This window comes from Urocitellus parryii, chromosome 10, assembly GCF_045843805.1.
Source record: "Urocitellus parryii isolate mUroPar1 chromosome 10, mUroPar1.hap1, whole genome shotgun sequence".
In the NCBI taxonomy this organism is placed as follows: domain Eukaryota; kingdom Metazoa; phylum Chordata; class Mammalia; order Rodentia; family Sciuridae; genus Urocitellus; species Urocitellus parryii.
The window spans coordinates 1,922,134-1,937,336 of record NC_135540.1 but is presented as its reverse complement, the minus strand read 5'-3'; the positions used below and the strand labels follow the sequence as shown (position 1 = coordinate 1,937,336).

The following is a 15,203-nucleotide window of genomic DNA, read 5'->3' as shown; positions in this document are numbered from 1 at the left end:
CAGAATTGTACGTCGAAGTGTGGGTCTTATCCTGGAGTGGTGAAGGGCTGGGAAGAGTGGACAGGCCAGCTGGAGTGTGTGGTGGGCAAACCCACAGGTCGACTTTGCCCCGACTGCCAGGGTTGGTTTTATTCTACTGCCCTGTCGTGGGGAAGAAAGTCGTGGCCTAGTAAAATGTCAGACTAGTGCAGAGGAGTTAGGCAACCTGATAACTTGGTGAACGTAACAGAGGCTGTCGTGCTGCTCATGGTGGCTTTTTCTTTCCTCTCTTGCGGGACCTCAGATCCGCTCCATCGAAGGCCAGTATGGCACACTTCAAGCCTATGTGACTCCAAGAATCCAGCCCAAAACCTGCCAGGTGCGCCAGTACCACATCAAGCCCCTCTCTCTCCATCAGAGGACGCACTGCATTGACCACAGCAGGTGGGCAGAGGAGGGGCAGCGGGCTTTTCAGTTACTTACGCTGTTCAGATCAACTTGCTTTTTCTTTCTTTTTTCATAATCTATTTTTAAGTTGCAGATGGACAGAATACCTTTATTTTCTTTATTTTTATGTAGTGCCGAGGACCGAACCCAGGGCTCACACATGATACACGAGCACTCTACCACAAAGCCCCAACCCAGCCCTGTTTTATTCCTGTAGTGTATATTCTGGTAGCTTTTTCTCCATTTAAAAATTAACTTGTGGTTTAATAGTTAGGCATGGGTTTAATATTCCTAATAAATATAAGATTTTTGCTCTTATTTTCGAAGCTGTTTGAATTGAATTTTCTTGTCCACCCCTTTCCTGCCAACCTAAGATGACTAGGGTAACAGTTCTCTCAAATACCTACTGTAAACACATCCCATTTAGCGGCTCTGTGTGAGCAGGGCGCTGCTGCATAGCCTCACACATTGCATTTCCTTCTCTTGGCTTCAGGGAATACAGGTAGAGACAGCAGAGAGCATGGTGCCCATTGTTTCTGATTTCCAGGGAGAGCACCTTCCTGTGAGTAGATTTTGAATGACAGAGAAGAGAAAGAGATGGACAGTCACCGAAGGCTTTCTCAGTGCCGTGTAGTCTGTGTGTGCTTACGTCTTGTCACTTACCTTATAGCACCGGGTCTCCGCTTTACAGATGAGAGATGGAGGCCTGGAGAAGCCTGTAGCTTCTGATGAAGAGCAAGAGCTGAGATTTGAGGCCAAATTCCAAGTTATTTCTATTGCAGCTTCTAAAGTAAAAAGTGATTTAAATAAAATAAGAAGGAAATTTCTTAAGGAAGGCTTGTGGGAAACAAAGAAAATAGATGTTTGGGGACATCTTCCTGCTTGAAGTTGAGGTCAACTCGAGTTGGGGCAGCGGGGTGTGCTAGAAAGAAGAGCAAACTGGGACAGAGACTTGGATCACAGTGTGTCCCCATGTGGCTTCAGGAAGAGAATTTCTCTAGATTTCAGATTTTTCATCTGCAAACCAGAGAACTGGTTTGGATGATCTTAAAGATCTGGCTGGCTTCCTTTCCTTAGCTCTGCATCCTGTGAAGTTCCTTCTGAACTTTTCCTTCCATATGCTCTGTGTTTTCTCACCCTTTGTGGTTTCCCACTTGGCTTATTTTAAGCTTTGTGATTAATTTTCAGACCCTTGTTACTTTTTTGTGCTGTTGCATGATAGGAAATGTTCCCACATCCCTCTAAGGCCGAAGGCGTCGTTCTCTAACTTGCCTGGTGGCACACAGCGAGACCCGGCTTTCCCACCCTGCCTGTCTTACTTGAAAGCCCAGTTCCTTCCTTCATAGTAGGCTGATTCTTCCCCTAGGGAGATTCAGATGTGAGTGTCTTCAGTTTATATAGTAGAAACACTAGATGAACTTTTTAATAGTGAGATTGACCTGGTAGACTTTTTTTTTTTTTTTTTTGGTGAAGCTTAGTGTAATGAAAAAGGGCTATTTGCATGTCCTGACTGAATATTAAGACATCAGCACAGGTTCAGGTATAGACCTAAAATCCAAATGTATGTCTGTGTAACGTGTGATGTTAAGAAGACCCGTGTTTTCAAGGTACTTGTTGGGGTACTGTTGGAGGCCCTGCTGGGCCTGTGCCCATGAGGCTGTGACATGCCACTCCTGTGTGCATTTGCCTTGCAGACCCATGAACACCCTGACGCTGACAGGCCAGTTCAGCTTCGCTGAGGTCCACTCCTGGGTGGTGTTCTGCCTGCCTGAGGTTCCGGAGAAGCCCCCAGCAGGAGAGTGCGTGACCTTTCACTTCCAGAACACCTTCCTGGACACCCAGCTGGAGAGTGTTTACAGGTGCGTCACACCTGCTGGGGTCATAGGCCGTGTCCGGTTTCTATTTTTTAAGGCAGGAGTAATTTACAAGTCACAGGATCAGAAACCTGCGTGTTGAAGTGACTCTATTGGACAGCAAATAGGGTCAGTGAGGTTGGGAGAGTGATTAGGAAAGATGGGTATGCACAGATCAATACCTTTTCTAAATTTCCAACAGGAACAAGCATCATTTAGAAGTAGTTGAAAAAGGTTCTTTCGGAGGAGGAGTAGTAATGATGACAGAATGTCCACAGGAAACCTGCAGGGATATTTTTAGATCGCACAGCACACGGAGAACTTGGATGAAGAAAGAAGGTGTGCTGTGGTCACCCACAGGAGGATGTGGCCAAACGGTCCTTCCCATCCCATTCCAGCTGGATTTCATTCCATGGGAACAGAAATGGCCTTGGCTTTGGGCCGCCAGCTGTGGCCTGCTGGGGGGCTGCCCTGGTGGCTCCTCTGCTGCAGCTATGCCCTGTCCCTTCCGGGGCTTCTCCCCACCCTGCTCTACACTGGAGGTGGGGGGGCTGGACTCTGGCCTCCCCTCCTGCCTCTGAGTGTGCCTGTTTCTCAGGCGAAGCCAGCCTGTCTGTCCTTTGATCCCAGAGTCTTCACGCGCCCACTCTTCCACTCGTTTTTGTGGGTCTCGCTTCGTGGGCTGGGGGCCAGGGCTCTCTCTTCCCTGCCCTGAAGAGCCGGGTCCCCGCCACTGCCTGGCCCTTCACCTGGGAACCAGCCTTTCTAGTCCGCCCTGTGGAGGTGGCCCTCCAGGGAGCAGTCAGCCACCTGGCCTCGCTGCTCACCCCATACACATGGCAGGATCCTGATGAGCGGGCTGCCTTGGCTCTTTACCCTTCTCTGTTTGACATTCGTTCCTCAACAGTCCGACTCCCTCTACCCTCGAGGCTCAGTCCAACAGCTACTTTTCTGAGGACTTCCTTGATTATTTTCTGTTTCCATAGCATTTTTTTTCTTTGTGATACTGGGAATTGGACCCCAGGCCTAGTGCATGCTGGACAGGGTCTCCCCCGCTCCAGTATTTTATTCTTACCTGTCTTTGAGATGTATTGTTGTTTAACTGAAGTATATTTTTTGTGTAAGCTTGTCTAAGTTCCACGATATCCTCAGGGGTATTTTTAATTATCTCTGTTAATAGCCTTCCAGCACCTAACATGTGGCTTTGGATACAGTAGGTGCTTAATAAATGTTTTTCAAGTTCCTGAATAAGATGCCTGTATTTGGAGGTAGTGTAGAAGATTTAGAGGCAGGCATAATGAGGTTCAGCTCCTATATTCATCTGCTGTATTAACCCTCTGAGCTTCAGTTTTCTCTTCTGGGAATGGAAATAGTAGCACTTACCTTATAGAACTGCATGACAGTTAAGAGGATAAAGCATAAGAGGATAAAGCACGTAAGTCGCTCCTCGGTGCCTGGCACCGGGGGTTTACATTCATCACCTGTTGGGCTGGGAGACAGGTGGGAGTGCCTGTGATTTCTATAGCACAGTTGGGATCAGAATGTAAAGGTGTATTGTTCATCTTTCTGGAAAAAACAACTTGCATTTGCCTACAAGTAGTCTGTACGGATGATCTATGTGGACGAAGGCCAGAGGAAGAGACCTCATGAGATATTGAAAGATGGCATGTATTCATTAGGAAGCTCTGGTCATCACAGTGAGGGACCAAATGCAAAAGTCTCCAGTAACTGTCTTGGGCACAGGTTGACCCGTGGCTTAGGTGATGCCATCAAGATGTGACCCTTGTCCATCCTTCAGTCTGCTTGGCCACTGCCTCCCACCAGTGCCAGTGACCACACTCCCTGGCTGGAGTGTCGTCATTCAGTCTTGAACCCTTTGGTGGGGCGTGGGCCGTGTTGCCAGGTGCTTCCTCCTGGCACCTCAGAAGCAGATGGAGGCAGAGCCACTGAAATTGTGTGGAGGGGGCAAGAGACGGCACGAGTTTCTCAGAGGAAACTGAGGGTCCCGTGGCGAGCAGGGCGGTGGATGCCGGGCATGGGTAAACAGCAGAGTGACTCTTGCAGGTTTGATGTCAGATTTCTTTTAAGGATGAAGCATATAGTCATGTTGTCGTTTGTGTGATTACATCAAAGAAAACAGTTGCCTGTGTATGTAAGTAGGCGATTCTAAGTGCATTTTATATATGAGGCAGCTGTTGGAAGTGTTGATGACACAGAAGAAAATTAGTTTTAAATGAAGTGCTTAGATACATTATATCTTAAAGAGGCGTATGTCCAGCATGCTTAGCTTTATGAGTGTGTTCAGAGCTGACTCAACAGAGAGAACATGATTCCATGTGTAGGTATGCTTTTATTAACACTGTCAAGACACCTAAAATCAGATAGAATGTAAACAGTTAACTACTAGTCACAGGATGTGTGTGGATGTGTATTGACGAAGCTATTCCTGTGTGCAGCTTTCTTCTTTCTTTTTTTGTGGTACTGGTGATTGCACATACTAAGGCAGCACCCCACCCCTGAGCTACGTCCCCAGCCCTCTTCTACAGCTTGTCTTTTTAAAAATGTATTAATTTTATAGAAAAGGAGAAGGAGTTTTTAAATCTGACAACATTTCTACAATATCCATCCTAAAAGATGTGCTTTCTAAAGAAGCTACAAAAAGGAAAATTAACCTCAACATATCATACGGTAAAAAAAAAAAAAAATCTTTCTGATTTTGTGTAGTTGTCTTACAATGATAATGTTTCTGATGAAAATGACTTATCTGGTTGTGCCTGGCAACTTCTTGCAGAGATAAATGAAGTATCCGTCAGACACACTTTAATGCTGATCCACCCAAAGCTGGAATACCAGCTCCTCCTGGCCAAGAAGGTGCAGCTGATCGATGCTTTGAAGGTACGTGTGTGTTGTGGGCTCGTGCCACTGTTTTAAAAGTGGGATTTCTGGAGTCAGAAACACTTCAGTGTCCTGTTGGCTGAATTTGAACACCAAGGTGCTTCTGTTTTTGATTTTAAATAAGGAATTGCAAGTTCATGAAGGAAACACAAACTTCCTGATACCAGAGTACCGCTGTATCCTAGAGGAGGCTGACCACCTACAGGAAGAATACAAGAAGCAGCCTGCACACCTCGAAAGGCTCTACGGTTAGTGCCCTCTTCTAGAATACCTGGCCTATACCTTGCTGGGTACAGTTAGTGCCTAACTCTTCCAGAATACCTGGCCGTGTACAGTTAGTGCCCTCTTACAGAATACCTGGCCGGTACAGTTAGTGCTCTCTTCTAGAATACCTGGCCAATACCTGGCCGGTACGGTTAGTGCCCTCTTCTAGAATACCTGGCCAGTAGAGTTAGTGCCCTCTTACAGAATACCTGGCACTAACTCTTCCAGAATACCTGGCCGTGTACAGTTAGTGCCCTCTTACAGAATACCTGGCCGGTACAGTTAGTGCCCTCTTACAGAATACCTGGCCAATACCTGGCCAGTAGAGTTAGTACCCTCTTCTAGAATACCTGGCCGGGTTTCTTTGCCACTGGCCGTTTGCCAGGTGGGAGGAACAGGCGAAAGATGATAGTGGCCCTACGCCAGTGACAGCAGCCATTGCACAGAACACTTCTGTATCTTGTCAGCTAGTTTTAAATCATATTTTTACTTGAAAAATCCTAGTAAAAATTCTTAAGTGAAATTATACTGTGATGAAGGACCATGGTGTAAAATGAACCTAACTTATGGAGCACAGCATGATAGATTCTTCTCACAAATACTGCCAGGTTTTACTGCTACTATAAAATATTTTTAAATGCAGGTTTTATTATTTTTAGGCAAAATTGAGTAAGGGACATTTATATCTGTGTCAGTTTACGGTTTAAGCTTATTTTTCTTTGGTGGTGAGAAGCTGGTTGTTTCACAGATCTACTGAAAGTAGGAAGAGCAGGTGGAGGACAGGGGCCCGGAGGGAGGGAGGGAGGGAGGGTGCGGTCCCTGAGCAGCGCCGTGGGGTGGGCTTTTACCCAGCACTCAGCCGCTTTTCTTACTTTAACTGAAACGAGACTGAAGGGTTTCTTGTCTCATTCCCAGTTAGTGGCAAAGCCTACTGTGGAACCTCTTCACCCCAAATGCATGCTTCTATGCTGTGCTGAGTGTCCGCAGTCACTGGAGAGCCAGCTGATTCCAGCCCATGTTGATCCCGAAGCCTGCCTTGCCTGAATTGATGATGTGCCAGAGACTTTCTCACAGACAGTTATATATACACGTGTATATACAAGTATATATATGTGTGTATACATGAGAAAACAAATTTTTGAGACAGGGTCTTACTAAGTTACTGAGACTGCCCTCAAACGTGGGATCCTCCTGCCTCAGCCTCCTTAATCACTGGGAATACAGGTGTGCACCAGCACACCTACTTAATATAAAATAGTTTAATGTTTCGTACAGGGTAGGCACAGGATCTCTTTTATCCTTAAAATAATGTATGGAATTAGTACAGATCAACCATCTCTTATCAGTGACTTCAAAATCTAGAAATTAAAAACAAAATCTTTTTGCATAAATTGTTTGACAGTAAATCTCACTTAATCTGAATAAGTTAATGACAAAACCTGATTTAAATGGACATGAAGTTATTTCTGATCTTACTGTTCTTAGTGTAAATATTCATCCATGTATTATGTGGCAGAAGTAGTATCATATTATGAGTTGTTGCCACTAAGGCCCCTTGGGTTAATACCATGTAGCCCATTAAGGATATTCCTTAAGTGTGAAAAATTCTGAAATACATCAGGGTTTTGGATAAAGGATTGGTAGCATGAATTATTCCTATTTTATATCTTTAAAAATTAAAAGGTGAGATAATTTTTCCAGATCTTTGAACCCAAGACTCTTGGCCTGGAGGTCAGCTATAGGTATAGTATTTTAATTATCAGGCAGTTGCTCACTTTCATTAAATATGTTGTTCTTGAAAGAATGAATCAATATTAAAACATTTTTTTTTTTTTTACAGGTATGATCACCGATCTTTTCATAGATAAGTTTAAGTTCAAAGGCACCAATGTGAAAACCAAAGTACCTCTCCTGTTGCAGATTCTGGACAGTTATGATCAAAATGCATTGATTGCTTTCTTTGATGCTGCATGAAAGATAAACAGGGCAAAGTCCCAAAGAAGTGGTCTTTTAAACAAAATGTTAAAGCCAAATTACAAGCCAGCTTGTAATAACTAAATATATTTGAGATACATTGACTTTAAGCTTCTGTTTCTTTTGAAAAATGGAACTGTTTAAAAATAAAGTCTTATTTTTAAAACACAAGTAGAATGATTATGAGGGATATTAATGAATTTGGGGCAAGTAGATGTTTTAATTTTTAAATTGAGAAATTTGTATTTGGAAGCAGGTATGGTGGTGCACAACTCTAATCCCAGCTACTCAGGAGGCTGAGGCAGGAGGTTCAAAAGTTTGAGGCCAACCTCAGCAACCTGGCAAGACCTTTTATTAAAAAAGGGTTGGGGATGTAGTTCAGTGGTAGAAAGCCCTTGGGCTCAAACCCCAGTACCACCAAATTAAAGAAATAAATAAAGTAGATTTGTAAACTACTTTACAGATTTCAAAATGTCTTTTTATTTTGTATCTTACCTGGTTTGATCTTCGCAATTCTTTTATATATTTGCAAACCTCTCAATGAAGTTACATGGTTAAGCTGGTTCTGCACCTGGTTTGTGTCCTGATTCCTGTGTGTCATCAACCAGTGGAAATAACCTACCAGTGATTTTTTTTCCCTGGGAGTTGGAATTGATTTGCCGCTGATTTCTTTGTTGCTTGGGGACATTTTGTGACCCTGCTGCAGTTGGTGAAGTGCTTCACTTGGCTCACTGCTGTCAGTGGAGACCAGGGAAGTAAGTGGGGCTCAGGATGGAGGGATCATAACTGGTTGTGCTCTCCCCAGTCCAGCTCTCCAAGTGTGCACCTGAAGAGTGACGATTTCTACAGTTTTCTTGCACTCAAATCCACTAACTTCACTATATATGAAGGAAAATAGCATTTTCAAGCTATTTGGTTCATTAATTCTTTTTCATTTGGGGGGAATACTGTATTTAAAGGTTTTAAAATGGCATAAAGATACCGGAAAATAAGCTATTTTATATTTTCAAGAACGGTAGACTCATGAAATTTCCATAAAACAGAGATTCTTAATTATATGTCATATTATGTGCCAGTCTTGAATATTAAATGTAAAATTTGTTAAAGGCACTTGTAGTTGAGTTTTATTCTAATAAGGTCATACTGTCTTTATTGTGGGGGTGAGGGGATGGCATTGGGGATTTAATGAATCCAGAGCCTTGCACATGGTCTGTACAAATGAGCCACACCCCCAGTTCCTGTTTTTAGTGTATTCGAACAGCCTTAATTCCTAAATGAAATATACAATCATATCCGGGCCACCAAGATACCACTGTCTGCTTTGTGTTGGCTGCCACAGCTTAGGGAAAAAGATAAAAATTAGTGATGATTTAAATTTCTTGTAATACATAACTGTCACATATTATCAAAAGTAGTGCAATCTTAGATTGATTGCATTTTCATTCCGAAAAAAGCATGAGCCGGGGCTGAAGGCGTAGCCCAGGGGGCGTGTGCTAGGTGTGCAGCGGCTCTGAGTTCAGGCCCACCAGCCCCACGAGATTCGGCCTCGGGAGGCGCTGCCTTTCCAACCCTAACGTGCAGACGCCCTTCCGCCCAGTTAACTGGCAGGCGGAGCCAGAGACGCGGAATCACCTGGCCTGGGGGACCGGAGTGCTGAGGCTGCGGACGGGCAGCACCCTGCGGTTGCGGGAGTTTAATTCCGTCAGTCCTTAGAAGCTTAGGGACGCGGGGGGGCTGGGAGCCTAGGGAAGCTTGGCGCCAGTCCCCGCCCCAGGCCCGGCGTGGCCCCACCCGGCGCCCGTCCTCCCTGCGCGGCCCCGCCCCCGCCTCTACCCCGTCGTCCCTGCGCAGCCCCGCCCCTGCCTGCGCAGCTCCGCCCCTGCCTGCGTGTCCCAGTCCCGCGCCCGGAGGCCCCCGCGCTCGTTGCGCCCGTCGCTCTGGCTGACGTCACGGCCGGAGCGCTCATTGGTCCATTTCAATAGTCGCGGGATACTTGAACTGCAGGAACAGCCGCCGCACGGCGGGCTGCCGGCTGGCTGCATCTCGGGCGTCCGCGCCTCCGCGCCGGGCCGTGCCGCTCCCCCTCCACCCTTGGCGATCCGCTGCGTCCCGCGCGGGTCCAAGCCGGTGAGCCGCGGCGGCCAGGCTGGCTGGGCCGCGTCGGACGGCCAGGGCTGGAGCGTCCCCGGCGGGCGGGCAAGCGCACGCTGCTTGGCGCGCGGGCTGACCGCCTCGCGCCCCCGGGATCCGCGATGTTGGGCAGCTCCGCGCCGCGGCCTGCGGCCCGCGAGACGGGCCCGGCACTGCCGGCGCTGCAGCAGACGGGGTTCCAGGAGGACCAGGAGAACATCAACCCGGAGAAGGCGCCCGCCCCGCAGCCGCGGACCCAGGCCGCGCTGGCTGTGCTGAAAGCCGCGAACCCGCGGTGTCCCGCGCCGCAGAAGCCCAAGACGCGCCGGGTAAAGGTGCAGGGGTCTGCCGGAGGGCGTCTGGGCGGGACTTGGGAGCACCTCTCAGCTCTTTAGGGGGCTGGGGTCCAGAGTCCACTCGGTCCCGGGTTTTCTGTTACGTGGGATGCCGCTGGAGTGGCGTCTCCCATTATTCTTAGCATGCTCCCTCGTGGAAGCATCTTTCTGTAGATAATGGGGTCAGATTCAGCCCTACAGCGTGAATTGGCCTTCGCCCAGCTTCCAGCTTTCCTCTCCACTTTCAAACCCCAGGCACTGCCAGGACCGGATCCCCCACCCCCACCCCCACCCGTCTGCTCTAGACGGTACCTCCGTTTCGGGAAGGGGTCTGAAAAACATTTTGCTTTTGGTAAATTCCGCCATTTTAGCCGGATTTGCTCTGTTGCTCCACCCTGGGGTGAAAGTGGTGAATAAGTACATTTTTCCTCTTTTCCTAAACTTATGCTTTAGCCTGACACCCCATCCTTGAAGCCTTGGTTATTTTAACTCCACGTAGTTCTGATTAGTTACAAGGGGAAAAAGGTAAAACTCCATTGAATAAGCTCAAGGCCTGTTATTACTTTCCCTTTAGGTCGCACCTCTAAAGGATCTTCCCGTGAATGATGAGCATGTCACTGCTGTTCCTCCTTGGAAAGCAAACAGTAAACAGCCTGCATTCACCATTCATGTGGATGAAGCAGAGGAGGAGACTCAAAAGAGGCCATCTGAAAAAAGGACAGAGTGTGAGAATGTCCTGGCTTTTAGTACAGCTGCTACTTTACCTGGACCAAGAAAACCTCTGGTGCCTCTGGATTATCCAATGGATGGTAGTTTTGGTAAGTTTTAAGACACTCCTATCTATTTGTTATGATACACTGTATGGAAGTTTTGTATAACAGGCTTAGAGAAGATGTGATCTTCCTCTACTGTCACCCTGATACTTGACCTAGTGACCTACAACACCCAGATCCTCATGCCCTTTTGTGAACTCTACCAACTTAATTTGCATACTGATTAAGTAGACCTTGAATTCTTATTTGAATCTGATCCCATTTGATTGTTTCAGAAAATGGATTCCAGTTATATTTATAGCTTCACTTTTCAGATACCATTTCAGAGAGTGCTATTTGAAGACATAAGTAGTTATAACTTTTTTTTCTGTAAAACCAATCTGAGTGATCATCTGCAAGTGACACTGTCCTGTACCAAGTTAGTAGTTTTCCCTAACTCACAAAAATAGTAGCTGCTGTAGACAGCCCTGCTTATAGTTTTGTGCTGTTTCTTCACTTTCTGATAAAGTACTGATTCTAGGTGATGCCTAATTGTGCTCTGAAAATGTCTGGCTATGGGGTCTGAATTCTCTTAGGGAAAACCTTAGATACTATTAAAAACTTGGACAGTAAGTGCTCTCCTAATAGAATCACATACCATCTGCTCCTATCTCTCATGGAAGATGAATGATACTTTAATACTCAATCTCCTATTAGTGGCTTATCAACATTTGTCTCATTAATTGGAACCAATTCTAAATCTATGTAAACAGATACTAAAACTAGAGTAAAACATTCCAGGTACTTTGCCATGAAAAGTCCTTTTTAGTTGAATGAAATAAAAATGCCTTGGTATTATTAGACTCCTTATAGGGGTACTCATTTTTAGCTACTAAATCAAATGGAAGCAATTCATCTTGTCTTTTGAATTCTCTCAGAGTCGCCACACACTATGGATATATCAATTGTGTTAGAAGATGAAAAGCCAGTGAGTGTTAATGAAGTGCCCGACTACCACGAGGATATTCACACATACCTTAGGGAAATGGAGGTAAGGGCTGAGCCCACTCTGCACACTAGGTTCACTAAGAGCAGCTGAGTGAAGTGCAGAGAATGGTGTTTGAGCTCTGGGGTCACTGTCTTTCCAGTGCTTCTCTTCAGTTCACAGCACGCAGACCTGTTGATGGTGAATGGTCCAACTGCAGTCTTAACACTACTGACCTTTCCTGGACAGGTCAAGTGTAAGCCTAGAGTGGGCTACATGAAGAAGCAGCCAGACATCACTAACAGTATGCGGGCTATCCTTGTGGACTGGCTGGTTGAAGTGGGAGAAGAATATAAACTACAGAATGAGACCCTGCACTTGGCTGTGAACTACATCGACAGGTTCCTCTCGTCCATGTCAGTGCTGAGAGGGAAACTTCAGCTTGTGGGCACAGCTGCCATGCTGCTGGCCTCGTAAGTCCACTGTTCCTTCCTGTTGAGCCTCTCCTTTCCATGCGGGAAATGAATGTGATCTCAGCTGTGACATCCTTACATACCCAGGCCAGAGTCAGAGTACTTTAGGGATGGCTGTGGTGTGAGAGCTGAGGGGACTGAAGGGTGAAACTGTTCTAATCTAGAACACTAGTCTTCCTAGAACTGGATTCCAGGGTACCTCCAATGAACATGAAATATCACGTTTCATAATGATTAGATTACCAAGCTTGAAAGTGTGGTTCCTTCAATAACAAAGTGCTTTCTGGCATACAAATAGTATCTTCTACTAAGGCATGAAGATGGAATTTAAAAATGGAAACATCAAATGTCTGTTTACCTAAGTTTCTAGCTACCTTGTGAGCCCTGGCATTGGTCCTATCCTGGGAAATCTCATGTCTCTCACTCAGTTCTGTGCTGCACTGGGAGGAATGTGTCACAAGTTCTCTTGGATTTGGATTTAGTAGTAGTTGAAGGTCTCTGCTAGAAACAATGGTCAAGTATCAGTGAAAGTGCAGTTGGTAAAAAGTGGACTTGGGGTCATTCTGTGTATTCTGCAAATGGGATTGCAGAGCTGGGAGGTTTGCTTCTCTTAAAAGGACTTACTATTTAAACTTTTTTCATTGTAGAAAGTTTGAAGAAATATACCCCCCAGAAGTAGCAGAGTTTGTGTACATCACTGATGACACCTATACCAAGAAGCAGGTGCTGAGAATGGAGCACCTAGTTTTGAAAGTCCTTGCTTTTGACCTAGCTGCACCAACAGTAAATCAGTTTCTTACCCAATACTTTCTACATCAGCAGCCTGCAAACTGTAAAGTTGAAAGCTTAGCAATGGTAAGTTATTATTTTGTTGGAGATTCCTATGTAATAATTAGAAGTGAGCATGAGTTTAATTCTACATACAAATGTAGAATTTGCTTTGCTCAAGAGATTTAGTATTCTGGGGACAGATTAATGTTGCAGAATGGAAAAAAGCCTACCACAGGTGAAAGACAGTACATGGTTGGCGCTCCCTATCTCTAGGTTCTCCACTCATAAATTCAACCAGTCATGGACTGAAAGTTGTCAGGGGAAAATCAAACTGCATCTACACTGAATAAGTACAGACTTTTTCTTTTCATTACTCTCTAAACAATAACTACGTAAATTTTACGTGAAGAATTACAAGTGACCTAGAGATGGTTTAAAGTATACAGGAGGGTGTCTAAGCATATACAAGTGCTAGACCATCCACATATGTGGGACACGAGCATCCACTGGTTTGGTGTGTTTGAGTGAATGGGTGGGTGCTGGAAGAGGATCAGCATGGACACGGAGGGACAGCCATGTATTGGGAAAGCACTAGGAGTAGTGGTTTGAAGAGAAAGTCTTGGGAAAATGGGGAATGCGGGATGAAAGTGGAGCGAGACACCATGATAGTGGGTGTGTAAAGATGCGGCTATGTATTTTTTCCAGGGTTGTCACAGAGGCAGGATCAAAGACAAAAAAATTAGGTCAGAAGGAAAGGGTCTGAGGTTTGAATTCTAGAGCTCTAGGTCATCGAGTGTTTGTCATTGCAGTTCTTGGGAGAGTTGAGTTTGATAGATGCCGACCCGTACCTGAAGTACCTGCCATCAGTGGTTGCTGGAGCTGCCTTTCACTTGGCTCTCTACACTGTCACAGGCCAGAGCTGGGTGAGTAGGACACTGCAGGCGGTCCCAGGCCGGGGTGTCCGGGTGCTGTGACTTGGGAAACTATTCCAGTATGCGTACTGTTGAACATGTTAGGGGAAAGGCTTGGTTGTGAGCTTGGATTTGAAAGGCGTGCTTAGGATTTCAGGCCCCACGGAGGCTGCAGTTCATGGTGCTGGTGGGGAAAGTAGTGAGAAAGGATCAAGGCGTGGGAATGGCCTGAGAAAGCAGATGTGGGGGTGGGTGGTGGTGGTGAAGAGGCGCTGACCACAGGCTCACTCTGGTCCCCTGCCCCTCCCGTAGCCTGAATCGCTGGTACAGAAGACCGGATACACCCTGGAAAGCCTCAAGCCCTGTCTCCTGGACCTCCACCAGACCTACCTCAGAGCCCCGCAGCATGCACAGCAGTCCATAAGGGAGAAGTACAAGCACTCGAAGTAAGAGCCGAGCGCGGGTTTCCAGACTGTGACACTTTACTTGATCAAAGGACACATGAGGTTTGCCACAGCTTCTTTACGGAGCTCTTCTCAGGCTGTGGCTATCAGGGTGGACCACCTTCCTAGCATGAGCCAGGTCCTGGGTTCCATCCCCAGAACCGCCAAAACAAAACAGAAACCCTGATCTCTTGGAGCTTGGAGAAGGATGTAAATGATGCTTTGTCTTGCAGATGGGGGTGAGGGGAGAGGAAGGGGGATCCAACAGCAATTCTAAAACAACCTAACCAGACAGACCGGAAGAACATTTCTGAGGGCCCAGCACACACAGCACAGGTCTCCCTTGCCAGTGAATATTTACTAACAAGACTTTTTAATTTACAGGTATCATGGAGTTTCTCTCCTCAACCCACCAGAGACACTAAACATGTAACGTGCAAGACTGCCTGTTTTCTAAGATGTAAATCCCTCAGTACATGGTGTACAGTTTTTATCTTGGGTTGTCATTTCACAATCATTTATGAATATAGAAGTTATGGTCAAGGACAAATTATGGTATCTATTACTTTTTTTAATGGTTTTAATTTGTATAGCTTTTGTACATGTATCTATCCTAGATATTTGGCTAATTTTAAGTGGTTTTGTTAAAGTATTAATGATGCCAGCTGTCAGGATAATAATAAATCGACTTGGAAATCTTTGACTTAGTTAATTGGAGGTTTAAATATGACTTGTTTCAGATTCTCTTAAAAAAGACAATTTGTAGTTTGTTGTAGAGTGGGGAGTGAGGAGCCTTCCTCTTTAAAGTCATTTTAGGAAAACACCCTGAAAAATCCTGGCGTTCATTTCCTCAGCAACTGGACTAGTGTGCTGACGGTCACCAACTAAGCACGCCTGGACTAAACCGCCTGCTCCCGCAGTGAGACCCTCAGACTCAGCTCTGTGTAAACACCCTGCAGCAGCCTCTGAAAGTGATGTTTTTTTTATTCCT

At 45.8% G+C, this 15,203-nt stretch overlaps 2 protein-coding genes across 3 annotated transcripts in view; both read left to right on the top strand.

Moving 5' to 3' along the window:
• The window catches only part of Bbs7 (Bardet-Biedl syndrome 7), a 38,003-nt gene extending 30,476 nt beyond the window's left edge, over window positions 1-7,527 (top strand). The window contains exons 14-19 of one of the 2 annotated variants that reach the window (XM_026411760.2): window positions 284-423; window positions 2,121-2,285; window positions 4,858-4,967; window positions 5,071-5,174; window positions 5,299-5,422; window positions 7,279-7,527. In XM_026411760.2, coding sequence (XP_026267545.2) covers window positions 284-423; window positions 2,121-2,285; window positions 4,858-4,967; window positions 5,071-5,174; window positions 5,299-5,422; window positions 7,279-7,412 — 777 coding nt within the window. In that variant the 3' untranslated portion in view covers window positions 7,413-7,527. Of the gene's footprint in view, window positions 1-283; window positions 424-2,120; window positions 2,286-4,857; window positions 4,968-5,070; window positions 5,175-5,298; window positions 5,423-6,353; window positions 7,169-7,278 lie in introns of those variants that run through there. The other variant, XM_026411761.2, reaches the window with a different exon arrangement.
• Window positions 7,528-9,664: 2,137 nt separating this feature from the next.
• On the top strand, window positions 9,665-14,750 carry Ccna2 (cyclin A2). Its single transcript, XM_026411763.2, has 8 exons — window positions 9,665-9,871; window positions 10,452-10,695; window positions 11,568-11,680; window positions 11,864-12,087; window positions 12,735-12,942; window positions 13,668-13,781; window positions 14,082-14,215; window positions 14,597-14,750. The coding sequence occupies exons 1-8, from the start codon at window positions 9,665-9,667 to the stop codon at window positions 14,643-14,645; spliced, it is 1,293 nt and encodes a 430-aa protein (XP_026267548.2). The 3' UTR covers window positions 14,646-14,750.
• The last annotated feature ends 453 nt before the right edge of the window (window positions 14,751-15,203 follow it).